Source organism: Crocuta crocuta, unplaced genomic scaffold (genome assembly GCF_008692635.1).
Source record: "Crocuta crocuta isolate KB4526 unplaced genomic scaffold, BGI_CrCroc_1.0 scaffold35, whole genome shotgun sequence".
Lineage (NCBI taxonomy): Eukaryota > Metazoa > Chordata > Mammalia > Carnivora > Hyaenidae > Crocuta > Crocuta crocuta.
Genome location: NW_027530625.1, coordinates 2,677,057 through 2,692,436, shown reverse-complemented (window position 1 = coordinate 2,692,436; position 15,380 = coordinate 2,677,057). Strand labels below are relative to the sequence as shown.

The following is a 15,380-nucleotide window of genomic DNA, read 5'->3' as shown; positions in this document are numbered from 1 at the left end:
ATCGGAAAAATTATTCAGAAAAGAAACAAGAAGTATGACCACCCATGCTTCTGAGGTTTTAACTCTCATGGAGACGGAGAGCTTCTGGCGAGCAGCAGTTTTTCTCTCCTGCTGCCCAGCCAAGGGCCTGCCATAGAATAGGCAGTGTTTGCGGAATTAATTGTTGAATGATGAATATGTTACCATTCTCTGTTTACTGGAATGGCATTATTAAGTCATCGCTCAGCCTTTTCTTCTCTAAATTAAATAGCCCATATTATTTTAATTTATCCCAAAGCATTTTAAGCAGACACCATTTGCCAAGCCTCATGTATCTTTATGTGTTAAACTGCTTTTTCCTCCCCAGGTTCAAGGGCAGACGGAGTTTTTGAGGAAGATTCACAAATTGACATAGCCACAGTACAGGACATGCTTAGCAGCCACCATTACAAGTCATTCAAAGTCAGCATGATCCACAGACTGCGATTCACAACCGATGTCCAGTTAGGTAAGTGCATGAACCAATGATGGACTGAACCTTTTGTATCAGTGGTCAGTGTAGAAACCGGGAAAGAAGCAACATCCTACTTTTATGTGACCTGAATGACTAACGGTAATTTGTTTTCAGAGAAAATGTTTAAACAGTGAAATATAAAGTACCTCCTTTTTCCCACCTGAGTGCTCTGTCTTGTCTTCTTTTTTATGAAGCAGAAGATTAGAAATAGAACTAACTTGAGACTCTTTTCAAACTGATTGACTTCTGTGAAGTTCCATAAATCTTTTCATTCTGTAATTTTCTACATGCTATCCTTAGAAGTGCTTTGTAGCATTGCCACTTGCCTTTTTTAACTCAGGTGAATTCATTGCTTATTCATTCATGCCTTTATTCAGGAAGCTTTTTAATGATCTCAGAAGTTATATTTGGATCCTCACCAAATAATCCAGAACTTTCAATTAACATTTGGGATTAATCTGTTCCAATTAAGGCTGTATTTCTGTTTTGACTTACACATAACAAAAGTATAAGTCTCATAGTGGTCAACATAATATCACATCATCATCATCATCATCATCATCATCATCATCATGGCTGCCATTTATAGGTGTCTGCTGTGTGTTAAACACTGTGCTCAGTGCTTTACATACTCTATGGAACTACCTAGAAAGTGGGTATGTGTACCTTCCCCATCTAACAAAGGAGGTAAACAAGGCAGAGAGGTGACGGACATCTCATGCCCAAGCTCACACAGCAGGAAGGTAGATGGCAGTGTCAGGAACAGAACCCTGGTCTGGCCAGCTAAAGTGCACCTGCTCCCTAAGAAAGGACACTGGGGTGAGCGGGGTGCAGGCATGGGTGCCGGGCTTAGGCAGGGAGCAGACCTGGCTCTGCCACATGCCTCTGCCACCCCACCCTGTCCCAGGCCTCGTTTGCTTGGGTGTGAAGGGAAGAGGTTTGCACTTCAACTCTGAAGCCCCCTGATTCTAGGTTTCTCACAAACGCTCTGTGTGTGTCTCATAATAAAGTCTTTTGTAATGCTGGCGTTAGTCTGGCTAATTTGTAATAAGCCTCAGAAATCTCTTCAAATACTCCTTCCCAGCCTGACTGACTGGAACCTGAAACATCCTGACAGTACAGCTTAGTAGGTAAGAGAGGACCGTCAGATGCGCAAAGCTCTGAATTGTGGCTCTGTCAGTAGCCAGCTGTGTCAGGCAAGTGCCTTCGTCTTTCTGAGCCTCAATTCCATTTGGTCTAAATGGGAGTATCAGTAGCACCAACTTCTTAGGATGGCCTTGGGGAGCAAATTAGGCCACATGAAGCTCGTAGCACAGGCCTGGCGGGCGGTAGGCCCCCTGTAAAGGAGAGCTGGTAGTGGGTAGGCAGGGCGGTGGACAGACTCCAGAGCTAGAGGCCTGGGTTCAAACCCTGGCTCATTCATTTGCTGTGTCACCACAGGCAAATGATTCAGAGCCTCTGTTTCGTCATTTATAAAGTGAGGATAATAGTCCCTGTCTCATAGATGTACTTACAGGGATGAAATGACATCACACATGCACAATACTTAGAAAAACACCTGGCACATAGCAAGTCCTCAGTAAACACCAGCTGCTCATGCTAAGATGATGGTGATTCTAACAGACTAACTAGATGGATTAGCACCCAGTAACTTTGAACCAAAACATAGAACCCACCTTTTTTTCCTCTTTCTAGACCTATTTCTGCCTCCTTACCCCTCCCCCCCCAAAAAAACACCAAAAGCTAAATATCTAAGTGGTAAAAAAAATTACTTATTTAATTTCGATTTTTAAAACATAAAATTCTTTGGTGTTTTTCTTCCTGGGGCTGCTTTTCCTGGTACTTCTTATAGAAATAAAAATAATGAGGCTCCTCAAACAGAAGCCAGATTCAAAAAAAGGGAGGGTGAGTACATACTGTATTATTCCACTATATACCATTCAAAAATACACAAAAATAGTGTCAGTGCCAGGGTGGTGAGCGTAGCTGCCTTCCAAAAATACACAGTCACCTGCTAGGCAGGAGTAATGAAGGTGGTCATCCCGTGGGGAAAGGAGGCTGTAGTGACTGCAGGGGAGACTGGGATGCTGGGAAGGTTCTGCTCCTTGATCTGGGTACCAATTACATGGGTATATAGACTCTGAGAAAAATCAAGTTATATGGGGGCGCCTGGTGGCTCAGTCACTTGAGCTTCCGACTTCATCTCAGGTCATGTTCTCGTTGTTCATGAGTTCGAGCCCTGTGTCAGGCTCTGTGCTGCAGCTCAGAGCCCCTGGGGCCTGCTTTGGATTCTGTCTCTCTCTCTGGCTCTCAAAAATAAATAAAAACATCAAAAAAATCAAGTTATAGACACTTTTACAACTCATGCACTTTCTGTTGGTATATTTTCAATTAAAAGTTTACTAAAATAAGAACACTACTCAGACATCTAGTTTGGGTTTGCCTACAGTACCTTCCCAGTAACAAAGGAGAGTGTCTGATTTTAAGGAGCCAGCAAGTAGCCAGACTGCGGCCAAGACAGAGGTCCACCTACAAGACAGGGATTTTCCCAGGTGGACATACAGTAAATCCACCAATCCCCAAGGTAAAAAAGCAGTGCTTTGGAAAGAGTACCAAGATCGTGGGCTTCTTTCCCTCACTTTTTTTTTTTCCAAAGGCAAAAAAGCCAAACTTTAATTCATTAGACTCTGACATGTATATTAATTTAAAAGAAAAAGCCCACAAAAGGATCTGTGGAAAGAGCCCTAGCTCTGTAGTCAGGATTGGGTTTAAATCCCAGCATTACCGCTTACCTGCAGTGTCACCTTGGGCAAGTCCCTTTTCAGGCTCAGTTTTTGTCATCTGCAAAGTGGGAACTCTAATGTTTACCTTTCAAGGTTGAATAAAAGTGGCCCAGAGAAGCTGTACTCTGAAAGGAGGCTCATCTTAGTGCTGTTGTTATTATCGTTACCATTATTTATTTTGCCTGTTGCTTTCTGTCCAAGTCTACCATCTTGAAATTAACCAGATCACTTAGATTAGGTAGTGACTCTGTTGGCAGAGTTTCACTTGTAGCTACAGTGGAGGAGACTTGTCAAGTAGAAGTGGATGATGACAGTGATGAGGATATCTCTCCCGGGAGCAGGGGTTCTTAGAAGTGTGACTAGAGGCCAGGTCCCAATCACCTCTGGAAGTTTCCAGTGGTACACATGGTGCCCTCTGGTGGAGAGTCATGGCTTCTAAACAGTCAGATGTCAGAATATTTGTTTCAGTGATGAATCTATGCTCAGTCTGTAGCATTATGAACAGAAACTTCATTAATTAGTCCTAAGGAATTTTGTGACAATTACACAAACTCTGCCTGTGAATACTATACCATGCAGAGAATAAACTCATTTCCTATTGCCATGTAGATGAGTTCTGTAACTTCAGACTCCCTCTGCCTCCTTGCAAAGCAGGTGACACCCTTTCATTTTAACAGTAACGACAAAAACCTGCAGAGTAATCCAGGAATTCTTTCTTTCCGAAACTGACTCTACTGTAAAGGACAGGGCAGCAAACAGCACACCTTTTATGAGCATTTGAGTGAGCAGCTGGATTCTGAGATCAGTAAATAATTTATTTTATTTCAACTGACTAGCCAGGTGCTTCAGATCTTTCCTGACACTGATGGATGGTCTCCTCCGCTCATCCATCCTGTGTCAGCCAGAGCAGAGATTTCACTTGCCCCCTGTGGCAAGTTCTTCTAAGTGGTAAGTGTCTGTGTGCGGCCTTTCCCCAGCAGCCCTGCTGATTGCACAGAAAACTCCCCGTCCACTCTGCGTCAGTGGCACGCAGGAGCACGCGGCAGCGATCACAATGTCCAAGCTCCACCGTGCCTTCGCAGCTGCTTGTCTCCCCATCGGGTAGTCGTGGCCCATGCTCCCGTTTGTACCATCTGCCATCTGCTTCTGAGAAAGTCAGGCGAGGAGGGACGCAAACTTGGATCTGCAAGTCCCAAACTTCAGCTGATTTTCCACCAGACTTTTCTGTGATTGGAAAACTTTATTGGAAAAACAGTAGTGAAATCTGTGGCAAAGACTGATCTTTTTAAATAATATTAGCAAGAAGAATTACAATTTTTAAAGTTTATTTATTTATTTTGAGAGATAAAAAGCACGAGTTGGGGAAGAGCAGAAAGAGGAGAGAGAAAGAATCCCAAGCAGGCTCTACACTGTCAGCACAGAGCCTGATGGCAGAGCTTGAACCCACAAACCGTGAGATCATGACCTGAGCTGAAGTCAGATGCTTAATGATTGAGCCACCCAAGCGCCCGAGAATTACAATTTTTAAAGGCAGTTATTTATTAAGTGTTTACTATGTGCCAGGCACTTCACTGATCACTCTTAAATTCACTGTCTCCTATAATCATATCACTGTTACTGGATAGTACTGATATTATCTCCATTGTTTTATATCAGGAAACTAGGGTATAGGGAGCAGTTACTCATCAGGTAATGAAGCTGAGATCAGAATCTAAGACTGTCTAAGGCTTAGTCCTGCACCTAACTACTATATTATGCCTTGAATGCAAATTGTCATTGCACTAATGCTCTTTAGCTCTAGGACAGTTTGCAGTGCACAGTGAACTCTCACCCCATCACCTTATTTAATCCACACAGAACAATGATGATGTTACTCTCATTTCATAACAAAAAACCAAGGCTTGGAGGAGTAAATGAAGTAATGTGATGCATATGGAGAATTTAGTGTTTACTGGCACATAGCTATTACTTAATAAGCACTAACTTTCTTTTCCTCCCCCTTTCCCAGCCATCAGGATATACAGTGGAATATCCAGTCCCAGTAACAGAACTGGGACTGAAGCCCAGTCCCATACAACAAACCCAATCCATCAAGCCGTGGATGCCTCGGTCATTAATAACTTGCCTTCACAAAGGAAGTGATTACTTGTAGTTGGCCAGTTCCAGAAATTCTGCACATCCTCACTCTTCCCCATCCCGTAGCATCTGGGGGTCAGTGTGAGTGTAGCATGCACGCTGCTGTTCCATCCTGTGTTCACATCATCAGTCAGTCACTGCCCTTCCCTCTGGGCCCAGACCTGACCTCAGAATCATTTCTAACACAACCCTATAAGCAACCCTTCCTAGTCAGTTGAAGCTGGTTCTTTTTTTTTTTTTTTTAATGTTTATTTAATAAATAGAGAGAGGGAGAGAATCCCAAACAGGCTCTGCACTGTCAGTATGGATCCCGACATAGGGCTCAAACCCACAAACCATGAGATCATGACGAGCTGAAACCAAGAGTTGGACGCTTAACTGACCAAGCCACCCAGGCACCCCTGAAGTTGGTTCTTAAGTTGTAATCCATTCACCATCCCTGTTCTCCCAGCCTAGAAAGTTTACCACACAAAACCATCATGCCTAACCATTCCTCTATTCCTTGAAAATGTCCTTGGAATATTTCATCTTGTCTGCTTCCTCTCTGTGCTGGGCCCAAAAGTACAGATCCCCTTAAGTGTAGGCCTTGCTTGAGCTTATACCAAGTTGAGTTCATTTCCACCAACGTGATCTCCCATATGACTAATCCTGTGTGCCTGATCCTCTGGTCACTAGGACATGTGTGGCCAAAAATGCCAAGGCTGAGAGCTTGAAATGGGTTTAGAGAAAATCAGACTAAAAGGATCAGGTGGTGAATGCCAGCCGGGATCTAGGACGCCCATAGTATACTATCAGTAAGTATTTGTTGGCTGCCTGGTAGAAACTGAATTGTGATGCACTAGTCAAGAGACTGCCAGAAACCCATATAAGAAACAAAGCAGAGAAGACCAAGATACCACCATTGTATACCTCTTATTTACATAGTACCTCAGAGCAGTGATTGCAACTCTGACTGCATATCAGAATCACCAAGTCCCTGATCTCATCCCAGGCCTGCTAGTAAGAATCTCCCCTTAATTATGGGGTTTGGTAAATACAACATCTCAGTATCCAGAGGACCTTCTTGCCCCTTATCTCTATGTCCGCAGCTTATTTTTACTTGGGAGGTCAACTCGGAGTCCCCCATATAGTGTTTTAGGCTGAGAAGTGCTTTGATAGTTGTGCCACTGTGCTAACTTGATGCCTTCCCTTTATCATTTGTCAGTATAGACCTTCCCCCCACCCCCCATGGCACCAAAGGTATAGGTTTCTGAATCTGTAATATACTGTGAATTCCATCCATGTCATAATTGCATATATGACCTAACATCATTCTGTATAAGATATACAGATTCTTTATAGGATTTATGGATAAAGACTGTATCGTAAAATAATCTCTCTGAAAGATTCCATGGTTACCTCCACTATCTCTTCATAAAACAATCCATATGTATAATCATAACACTTGTGATCATAGTAGTTATTTATCAAAAGTATCAAGTACAATAGCACATATCATAGAGAAGGCAAAGAGGTTTCATCTCATAAACTGACTCCAATCAAGTTTGTAATGGCTGCCCAGAGCATTATGCTGAGGCAGCATCCGGAGCTGTGTCTGAGGGCAACATAAAGAAACTCTGTGATTGATTAAAAATGCCTGCCCTGAGCCTGAGCATGATGAGAGGCAGCATATTTGTCATCCATTGTCTAACCTGGTTTATCTGTTCCTGTTTAACCCCTGGTCAATACCTACAAGCCAACACTCAAGGAGGACTTCATTACAGTGCGATTTTTTAATATACAATATGCAAACTTTAGAAGCACATTAATAACACAAGACTGAGTGAGGGAAAGCAAACAGCTGTGGCGTGCACTTTTTTTTTTCTTTCTTATTCCTTGAGCTCACTGATATTCTATGTGGCTCTGTGAATAAAATATTTGCCCCTGTTATTTTTCACTTGGGGCACCTGTGGAGTATAGTTTGAGTAATACTCTGGAAATGCAGGTTCTTAGCACAAGTGGATTGATTTTCCCTCCTATTTCTGTTTCATTTTCTTACTGAATACTAAGGAGATTGCATCCTTCATTCAGATACATGAAAATGATCATAAGAGATTCATTACACTTAGCTCCAAAATCCCTGTGCCCATTGAGTAATTTGAGGAGGGAAATTCTAGTATCATGTGATTGTTTTGTCCCTGTTTTGACAACATTTTCTGAACCAAAATTTGGAATAGAGTTTAACAAGTACTAATGAGCTTATGAAATAGCAGGACAAATACTATCAAGACTGCCTCCAGAAAAAAAAAAAAAAATTTTTTTTTTTACCACATTAGTGCTTAGTGCAGTAATTGGGTTGAGGGAAGATTCCCCTGCTAGGAAATGTCAGAAGCTCTCAGGGTTTTTTTCTCACTGTGTACCTTCCTCTAATTCCTTGCTCCCAGATCTGCCCTTTTGAGAATACCTGTTGAGTATTCCAGGGCTCTAATGACAATTTTTGAGGTTCCTTAGATGGTTGAGAAAGCTTTGAGAGCTGGAAAAAGGTGAGAGCCATTGACATAATGAAATTAATGGGAATAGGATAATGGAGTGTCCATCCAAGTTCTGTATTCCTTTTACCACGCCCTCAACCTTGGCACTTGAGCTCCAACATTGTACCAGGGCCCGAACATGAGAAAGATCTGGTCTTTCCCCAGTCTACAGGTGATATCACAGATGCTATTAGGAAATGGCATACTGCTTCCTAACTGATGCTGAAAGCTCACCTGAAGCATCTGCTTGCCAGGAAAATATTTAGTTTGGGAATCTCACTCCACTAATACAAAATCTTTGTAAATGCCTTCTTAACAGAGAGAGCTTAGTCCTCATGCAGGGACAGGAGTTACTGGGTGACCAGTCCCGGGCCTCATCCAGTAAGCTCCACCTTTGTGCCGATGCTGTGCTGTGTGCAGCTGTACATTCATGGTCTCATTCCTATTCAGGCCACCCCTTAGTTTTCATTCCAAGGATAAAGGCCTAGTCAAGCACACTCAGCTTGTCACCGAGTCCCTAACTGACCACACATTGGAATTGGCAGCTCTTAGCTGTGGTTCCTAAAAGGTTTCAGATGATTAGCCCTTGAATGGACCAGTGATTCTGGGGCCCAGGACCCCACTTGATCTCAAGAACGTAAAGCTCTACTGGGTCTTATTATAGTTGTGGCTAAAATATGATGTTGTTATCTATTTTGGGTCCCTAAGGGAGACAGTGCTTTTTATACTGTAATGCATTTGATCACGATGTGAATATACCCACTATATAAACTTGATGCATTGAGACAGGAGATGTGGTCTGTTTAAACCCTGGCCTGATAGTCTGGGGATGTGAATTATGAGTATAGCTCTGTCATTAATGGGTGACATCAGACAAGTCATATCCCCACCCTGAGCCTCAATTTCTTCATATGGAGAATGAAAGCCCCAGACTAGGTGATCTCTGAGGTCTCATTAAGCCCAAACAGCCTTTGTATCTGATCCTGTGTGTAAATTCAGGCAAGTTTCAAAGACTTCCCTGAATGCTCTGTGGATGCTATCGATTGGCTGTGTGGATTCAGCACAATCCACTCCAGTAAAGAGTTGTTCAGTGGCACTCCCAGGGGCTTTTCCAGGCTTTCACGGGCTCTAGGTAGCCCGAAGACAAGAGGATTGTAGAATTGTATAAAAAGCTACACCAGGATTTAACAACAGTGGAGCTTTTCTGGTCTTAGATTCAAAGTTGTAGGAAATTGATGAATGAACCAGAGCTCGTGATGTCTGAACAAATAGATAACAACCTAGGAAATACACTGAGGCATGGACTATTAAATGCTCTAATTTTTGCCCAACTGGAGCTTCTTAGAAGGGCATTTTAAGTGTGCCTTAGGGGAGGGTACGCCTCCTGAGAGTCAAGCATGTGCCTCTGCAACAGTAGGAAGCAGCAAGCTGGTCGGGACACAACCTAGAGTTGGTCAGATAGACCTGGACTTCAGCCCAGCTTTGCCATTTAGGGTGACTTGATTCACCCTAAGTACATCATTTCACCTTTCTGCAGTTCATGTCTAATAATAATCTTATTAAGAACTGATTGCGCCCGGGGCGCCTGGGTGGCTTAGTCGGTTAAGCGTCCGACTTTCGCTTGGGTCATGGTCTCGCGGTTTGTGGGTTCGAGCCCCGCGTCGGGCTCTGTGTTGACTGCCAGCTCAGAGCCTGGAGCCTGTTTCAGAGTCTGTGTCTCCCTCTCTCTCTGACCCTCCCCTGCTCACGCTGTCTCTCTCTCTCTCCTAGAAATAAATAAAAATATTTAAAAAAAAAAAAAAAGAACTGATTGTGCCCTTAATTAATTTTTTAAAAACTTTTGTAATGTTTATTTACTTTTGAGAGAAACAGACAGAGTGTGAGTGTGGGAGGGGCAGAGAGAGAAGGAGACACAGAATCTGAAGCAGGCTCCAGGCTCTGAGCTGTCAGCACAGAGCGCAACACAGAACTCGAACTCACAGACTGCGAGATCATGACCTGAGCCTAAGTCGGACGCTTAACCAACTGAGCCACCCAGGTGCCCCGAGCGCTTATTATGTGCCAAGCACTCTGGTGAGTTTTTTACATGCTTATGCCACCCCATCTTCATGACATCCTGGAAGCTGATACTTTGTTACCCCCTTTCACAGAGGAGGAAGCTCAGGCTTATCCAGGGAGAAGCACCTTAACCCAGGACAACACTAATGGGAATGTGCCGGCAAAATCAAGATCTAGAGACCTAGCAGGTGGCTGGGGGGTGGCGGATTGCCCTCGCACAAGTGGTTCCCTCACTCCAGTTGTGAGAACAGTCTTCCTTGTGTCAAACTGGACTCCAGATTGCAGGGTAGAAGTGTGGCCAATGACACTTGGTGATGGGAGGTTATTGCAAGGATACATGAGGGGGAGGGTATTGGTTTCCTCAACCAGACAATCGTTCTGGATTCTGGTTCTTCTAAGGCTGCAATGTAGAGCAGGTCCCAGAGATAATGCCCCCAGACTAGGGCCAAACAGGTCCCTTGTTCACATCCCTCCCAGCTCTGCTTGTGCTCCCTGTCCAGACGTTCAGTGCTGGGTCTGTGTCACATCCCTTAGCCCAGTGCCTAACTCCTGATAACAGTAGTCATGAGAAGTAGTGGTGTAGGTCACCAGTGATATATGAAGCACTATTAGAAGCACTTTACAAGTCTTATTTAATCACAAAAGCCCAGGAGGTAGATTCTGTTATCATCACCATTTTATAGCAACTTGCCCAAAGTCCCATAATTAGCAAGTAAGGAAACTGATATTCAGACACAGAACTCTGTGACTCTAAAGTCCCTATCCCTAATCTCTCTGCACTATTGCCTTTAAATATAAAATGGGCTCCTACTGCTTCCTGATAGAAGTGTGGTAAGCTCTCAGTAAGTTGATCTACACAAAAGGACCCAGCACAGGAACTGCTCTAAGCAGATACTCAGTCTGTTAGGAGAAGATGATATATGTGCTAATTTCCTTTTATGGAAATTTTTTGGTTAGTTAAAACAGAAGAGGGTCTCCTTGTGATAACTCTATAGATTGGACAAATAGTTTTCCCAGAATTTTGTGTATACATTAGAGTTGCATTTTTGTTTATTTTGAGCTGTCTTGTTAGGGAAGGATTTATATGCTGGCGTTGACGTAGGACAGCAATCAGGCATTGTTTTCTACCTTTGACAGTTGGCGTGATAGTTTGCTTCCAGTGAAGTTTGACTCCCTGTATCTGGAAGCTGTCAGAAGTGGGAGCATGAAAAGGTCATGACGGATGGCTATAGATGGTGGGTAGCAGGGGAGCTGGTAAAAGGAGACATGTGTCCTCCCTTATTTCTGAGTGAAGGGGCTGACCCATCCACTCTGGGCCAGCCCTCATGCTCTCTTCCTCACCTGCTACAGCTGGTCAGGTGGAGCCCTGCCAGGCAGCGTTTGCAGGAGTGACCCCAGGGTGGCCATAATGCAGCCTCGGAAGCCCTTCCCAGCAGCCCAGCCTCGTGGGTGCTGGAGAACTACTAGTTGGAAGGAGTCTTCATTTAGGATTGCCTTCATGATCATTAGTTACAGGATTCAGCATACTCCCTTCCCCTCACTGTAAGTTGGGAAAGGGTACTGAATTCTGAAGTAGAAACCAAGAAAATGTCAGCTCTTAAATTGATGTTTGTTTTTATTTAGTGTGCAATTTTTGTTTTGTAAAAACACAGAAAAGGAAAAGACCTAACCCTACTAGCGAGAATTGACCACTGTTCCCATCTGGAACATATCCTTTTGATCCCTTTTCTATAAATATTTTTCCTGTCCTTCTCACTTAGCTTCACAAGAATTTTTCCAAGTCAAAGCTTTTCTTATACATAATTTTTGATGGTTGTGTCATATTCCTTCACAGATGGATTAAGTGTTCCTCTGTTGGCCATTTCAGTTGGAGAAATGGAAACTTCACAAAAGCCAACTTCCCTTGTTTTCTCAGACACATGTTTATAATTTGAACTACTTACACATACTGTGTGAGCGACACTTTAAAGAATGCATCTGCCTTTCCTTCAATGCCCTTACACAAAAACTTAAGCCAGCAAAATTAAAACGATGCTCATTGGTCATAAAGAAGACTATTGCTAGGATTTCATGCTTCAGTTTGTCATGTCTGAACAAAAATAAGTGTGCATTTATTGGCACATTTGAATGTTTATTTGCTCCTTCATAAAAATTTAAAGACACTGGAGGTGCTCAGTCAGGTAAGAATCTGACTCTTAACTTCAGCTCGGGTCATAATCTCATGGTTCGTTGGTTCTAGCACCACATCGGACCCTGTGCTGATTGTGTTAAGCCTGCCTGGGATTCTCTCTCTCTCTCTCTCTCTCTTTCTCTCTCTCTCTCCCCTTCCCTTCTTGACCCTCCTGGCTTTAAAAAAAAAAAAAAAAAAAAAAGTCTCTTTACGTCTGGACTCAACCGAATGAGTCCGTGCAGAGCACTGGACCAAGCTCCCCAACCTTGGACAAGCACCTTCACTTCTCCTGGAGCATGTTATATAAAACACCAAGCACAGGTTTTGCAGAATAACATGGTGGCTGAGAGGACAGATTCTGGAACCAAATCTCCTGACTTTCTCCAAATTCCAGCTTTGCCACTTTTTAGCTGTACGATCTTGGGCAAGTTACTTAACCTCCCTGCTTTTCCATTTTCTCATCTATAAAATAGGGATAAATATAGTAACCAACTTGATCTGGGTGTTGTGAGGTTTGAATCCGTGCACACAGGATTTCTAACCTTACTAATAACATATTTGTGTCAGGTAATATTCACCCCTCTTTGCCCCTGGCCTGGACTGTGGGGTCAGCCTCCTTAACTGGCCTCCTCTCCACCAGGCTGCCTCCTCCTTCCAGCAAAAAAGGAGACCTTGGACTCCCAAGGCAGGGACAGAAGAGGTCTCTGTTTGCTTCCAGGCTGGATTCTGCAGACTGGCCTCAGCATTTGGTTCCGGGTCCGCCGAAGAGAATGCGCTCCAAGGCTGGACCACCTCAGGGCCTGCCAGAGTGGAAGCTGAGGGTTGTCACTTGTGCAGCAAGTGCAGATCAGCTCCTGCGGGCTGCGTGCCCCGCTTTAAGAAGCTGAGATTCACGCACATCTCAAGTACAGTGAGATTATTTAATGTACAAAAGGATTTTTCCCATCAGGAAAGATCCCCCTACCGGTTCCTTTAAATAGTGACTCCTCTAGGCAGGCGAGTGTTTTACAGATCATTAACTACCTGACTGAAAGCTTGCAGGGCAGAGAAACTTCAAACTAAAGTGTTGGGAGCCCCTGCCAATTACAGATCAATCCAAAATGAATATAAAGTATCTCTGGAACTAGAAGTCAGTGGGAAAATGTGATTTGATTTGGAAAAAATTGGATTTACAGGCAACTTTTTTGGAACACACCAGTTGTTTAAATGGTGTTCCACCTGCCTGCCCATCTTGAACCTACTGCATTCAGTCGCCCACATCTTCATCCCCAAACACCAGAATTGGGGTTCCCCTCTGCAAGCAGTGACTACACAATAACCCCCGGAAAGGGCGTCATTGGGAGAACATTCTCGTGGTCGTGCAGAGCGTAGGCAATTGATGCAGAGATACAGCCCGAAATGGATGAACTATACAGTAACAATTTGCAGATAAAAATAATAGAAGTTAAAGTGTACTTTACATGATAAAAGAAAGATGAAAGAGGACGAGAGTCTGTTACATCTGAGATGGTTACAAAAGTCCTGCTTTGTGAAGTAGGCTCTGTTGAAAAGATTGATGCCATGGGGAGTGACCTTGGCTTGGAGCAGGAGCTGGTGATGTATGTATGAGCATCCCTCTGCTAAATGGACCCAGATTTGTAGCACTAATATACATGGGAGCCCAGAACCAAACTCAGTACGGCAATAAATCAACAGCCACTTTGGGTGTCATTTCTGGTTTATATTCCACTATTGTTCTATCACTTTAATTCATGTCACTATCATCTTTTCATCTGGAACAGTTTTATATAATTTTCCAGTGGAGTTACCTGACAAATCCTATCAAATTAACAAGGTACATTAACAGTACTGACTGACTATGGCTTCAGGAGTTGCAGGCTGTAGAACAAAATTTTAAAGCCGTGTCTCTCTGGTGCTGATCTCCCCCCCTCCTCTCTTTCTGAGAAAGGAATGTGGGGCAGGGTCTATTCCACATATGAGATATGCACATTTATTTTGCTCTGCTCAGTTTTGACTGTTACAAATGTCAAAATAAGAAGGAGGAGGGTCAAAAAAAGAAAGAAAAAAAAAAACCACTTGCTCCCAACAACCATGGTGTAAGTACTTTTCTTCTCTCAGGGAACTATAGAGATGTCCAGATCTTTAACAATTAATGACCAAATTGGAGGGAAGAGTGTAACTGGGTAGTCGTAATCTATTTTAAGTGAAATGTAATAAAATCGGTATCCTGATGCCTTCTCGCCCTCCTGGAATCATCCAAACCTGAACGGCCGGAGTCCATTGGACGTATGACATTATGCCTGATTGAAATATGGTATTCCTGAAATATGTCTAATGACAAATTCCAGCATGCAATTAATAAAAAAATACTAGTTCATCTTTTCCAAAGACCACACAGTAATGACCAGGGTTAAGCAACTGTACCACATCATCTCTGAAGACTGCAGACCAGACTAGTTTTGTCTGTCTATCTGTAGGGCCTCCTGCCTTTGTCTGACCACGCTCTTTGGGATTTCTTTATTCATAAAATAAAACAGAAACAAGAGTATGTGGCAGACCTTATCACGAGGATGTTTTTCTTTATATTTGGTTTTTTTGGTTCAGTTTGGTTTTTTTGTTTTGTTTTGTTTAATTTTAAATTTGCTCACAGACTATAGTCATTGTGTTTTGGGGGGAGGGGTTGTTTGCTTTTTTAACTGAGCTCTTTCTTTTATCTGCTTTTTCCTGTGGCCTACTAAGTTTTCTCCGCATTGTACTGAAAAATTTCTCAGGGTGATCCATGGAACGAAGCATGTTAATTCTGACTGTCTTTTTGTTACAGGATGTACATTTGATGGTTTTAATTTTCTCTTGTATCTTTGCTTAATTTTGCCTTTGTCCACTTTGCCCTGACCTTTAAACTATGGCCTTAAATATTAATTACTTTCAAGATTCTATCTGGGGCCCACTCTGGAAGGCATATTGAAGGTTTTTGTCTCACTCCATGAACAGATTCCTCAGTTTTCAGCCAAAGAGGAAAAAGCGAGCATCTAACCTGGATCGCGCGTGTCAAGCTGAGCAGCCGCCGCTCAGTAACCCTGGGAGAGTGATTGCTGTGCGTCGCCACAGTTATCCCAGGGCACCTTTCATCCCTGGCATTACCTTTGTTCTCCCAACAACTTTGCCCCCAGTCACCATACAGTAGGTTATGTCTGAAGAGGAAACCCGCAGTGCCAGTCTTTAACATGCTG

General features: G+C 43.2%; 1 protein-coding gene across 8 annotated transcripts in view; it reads left to right on the top strand.

Annotated features, from left to right (window-relative positions):
• MAPKAP1 (MAPK associated protein 1) overlaps nt 1–15,380 on the top strand; it is a 238,696-nt gene that overhangs the window by 195,327 nt on the left and 27,989 nt on the right. For all 8 annotated transcript variants that reach the window (XM_077768234.1, XM_077768238.1, XM_077768233.1 and 5 more), the window contains one exon: nt 347–487. In XM_077768234.1, coding sequence (XP_077624360.1) covers nt 347–487 — 141 coding nt within the window. The remainder of the gene's footprint in view (nt 1–346; nt 488–15,380) is intronic.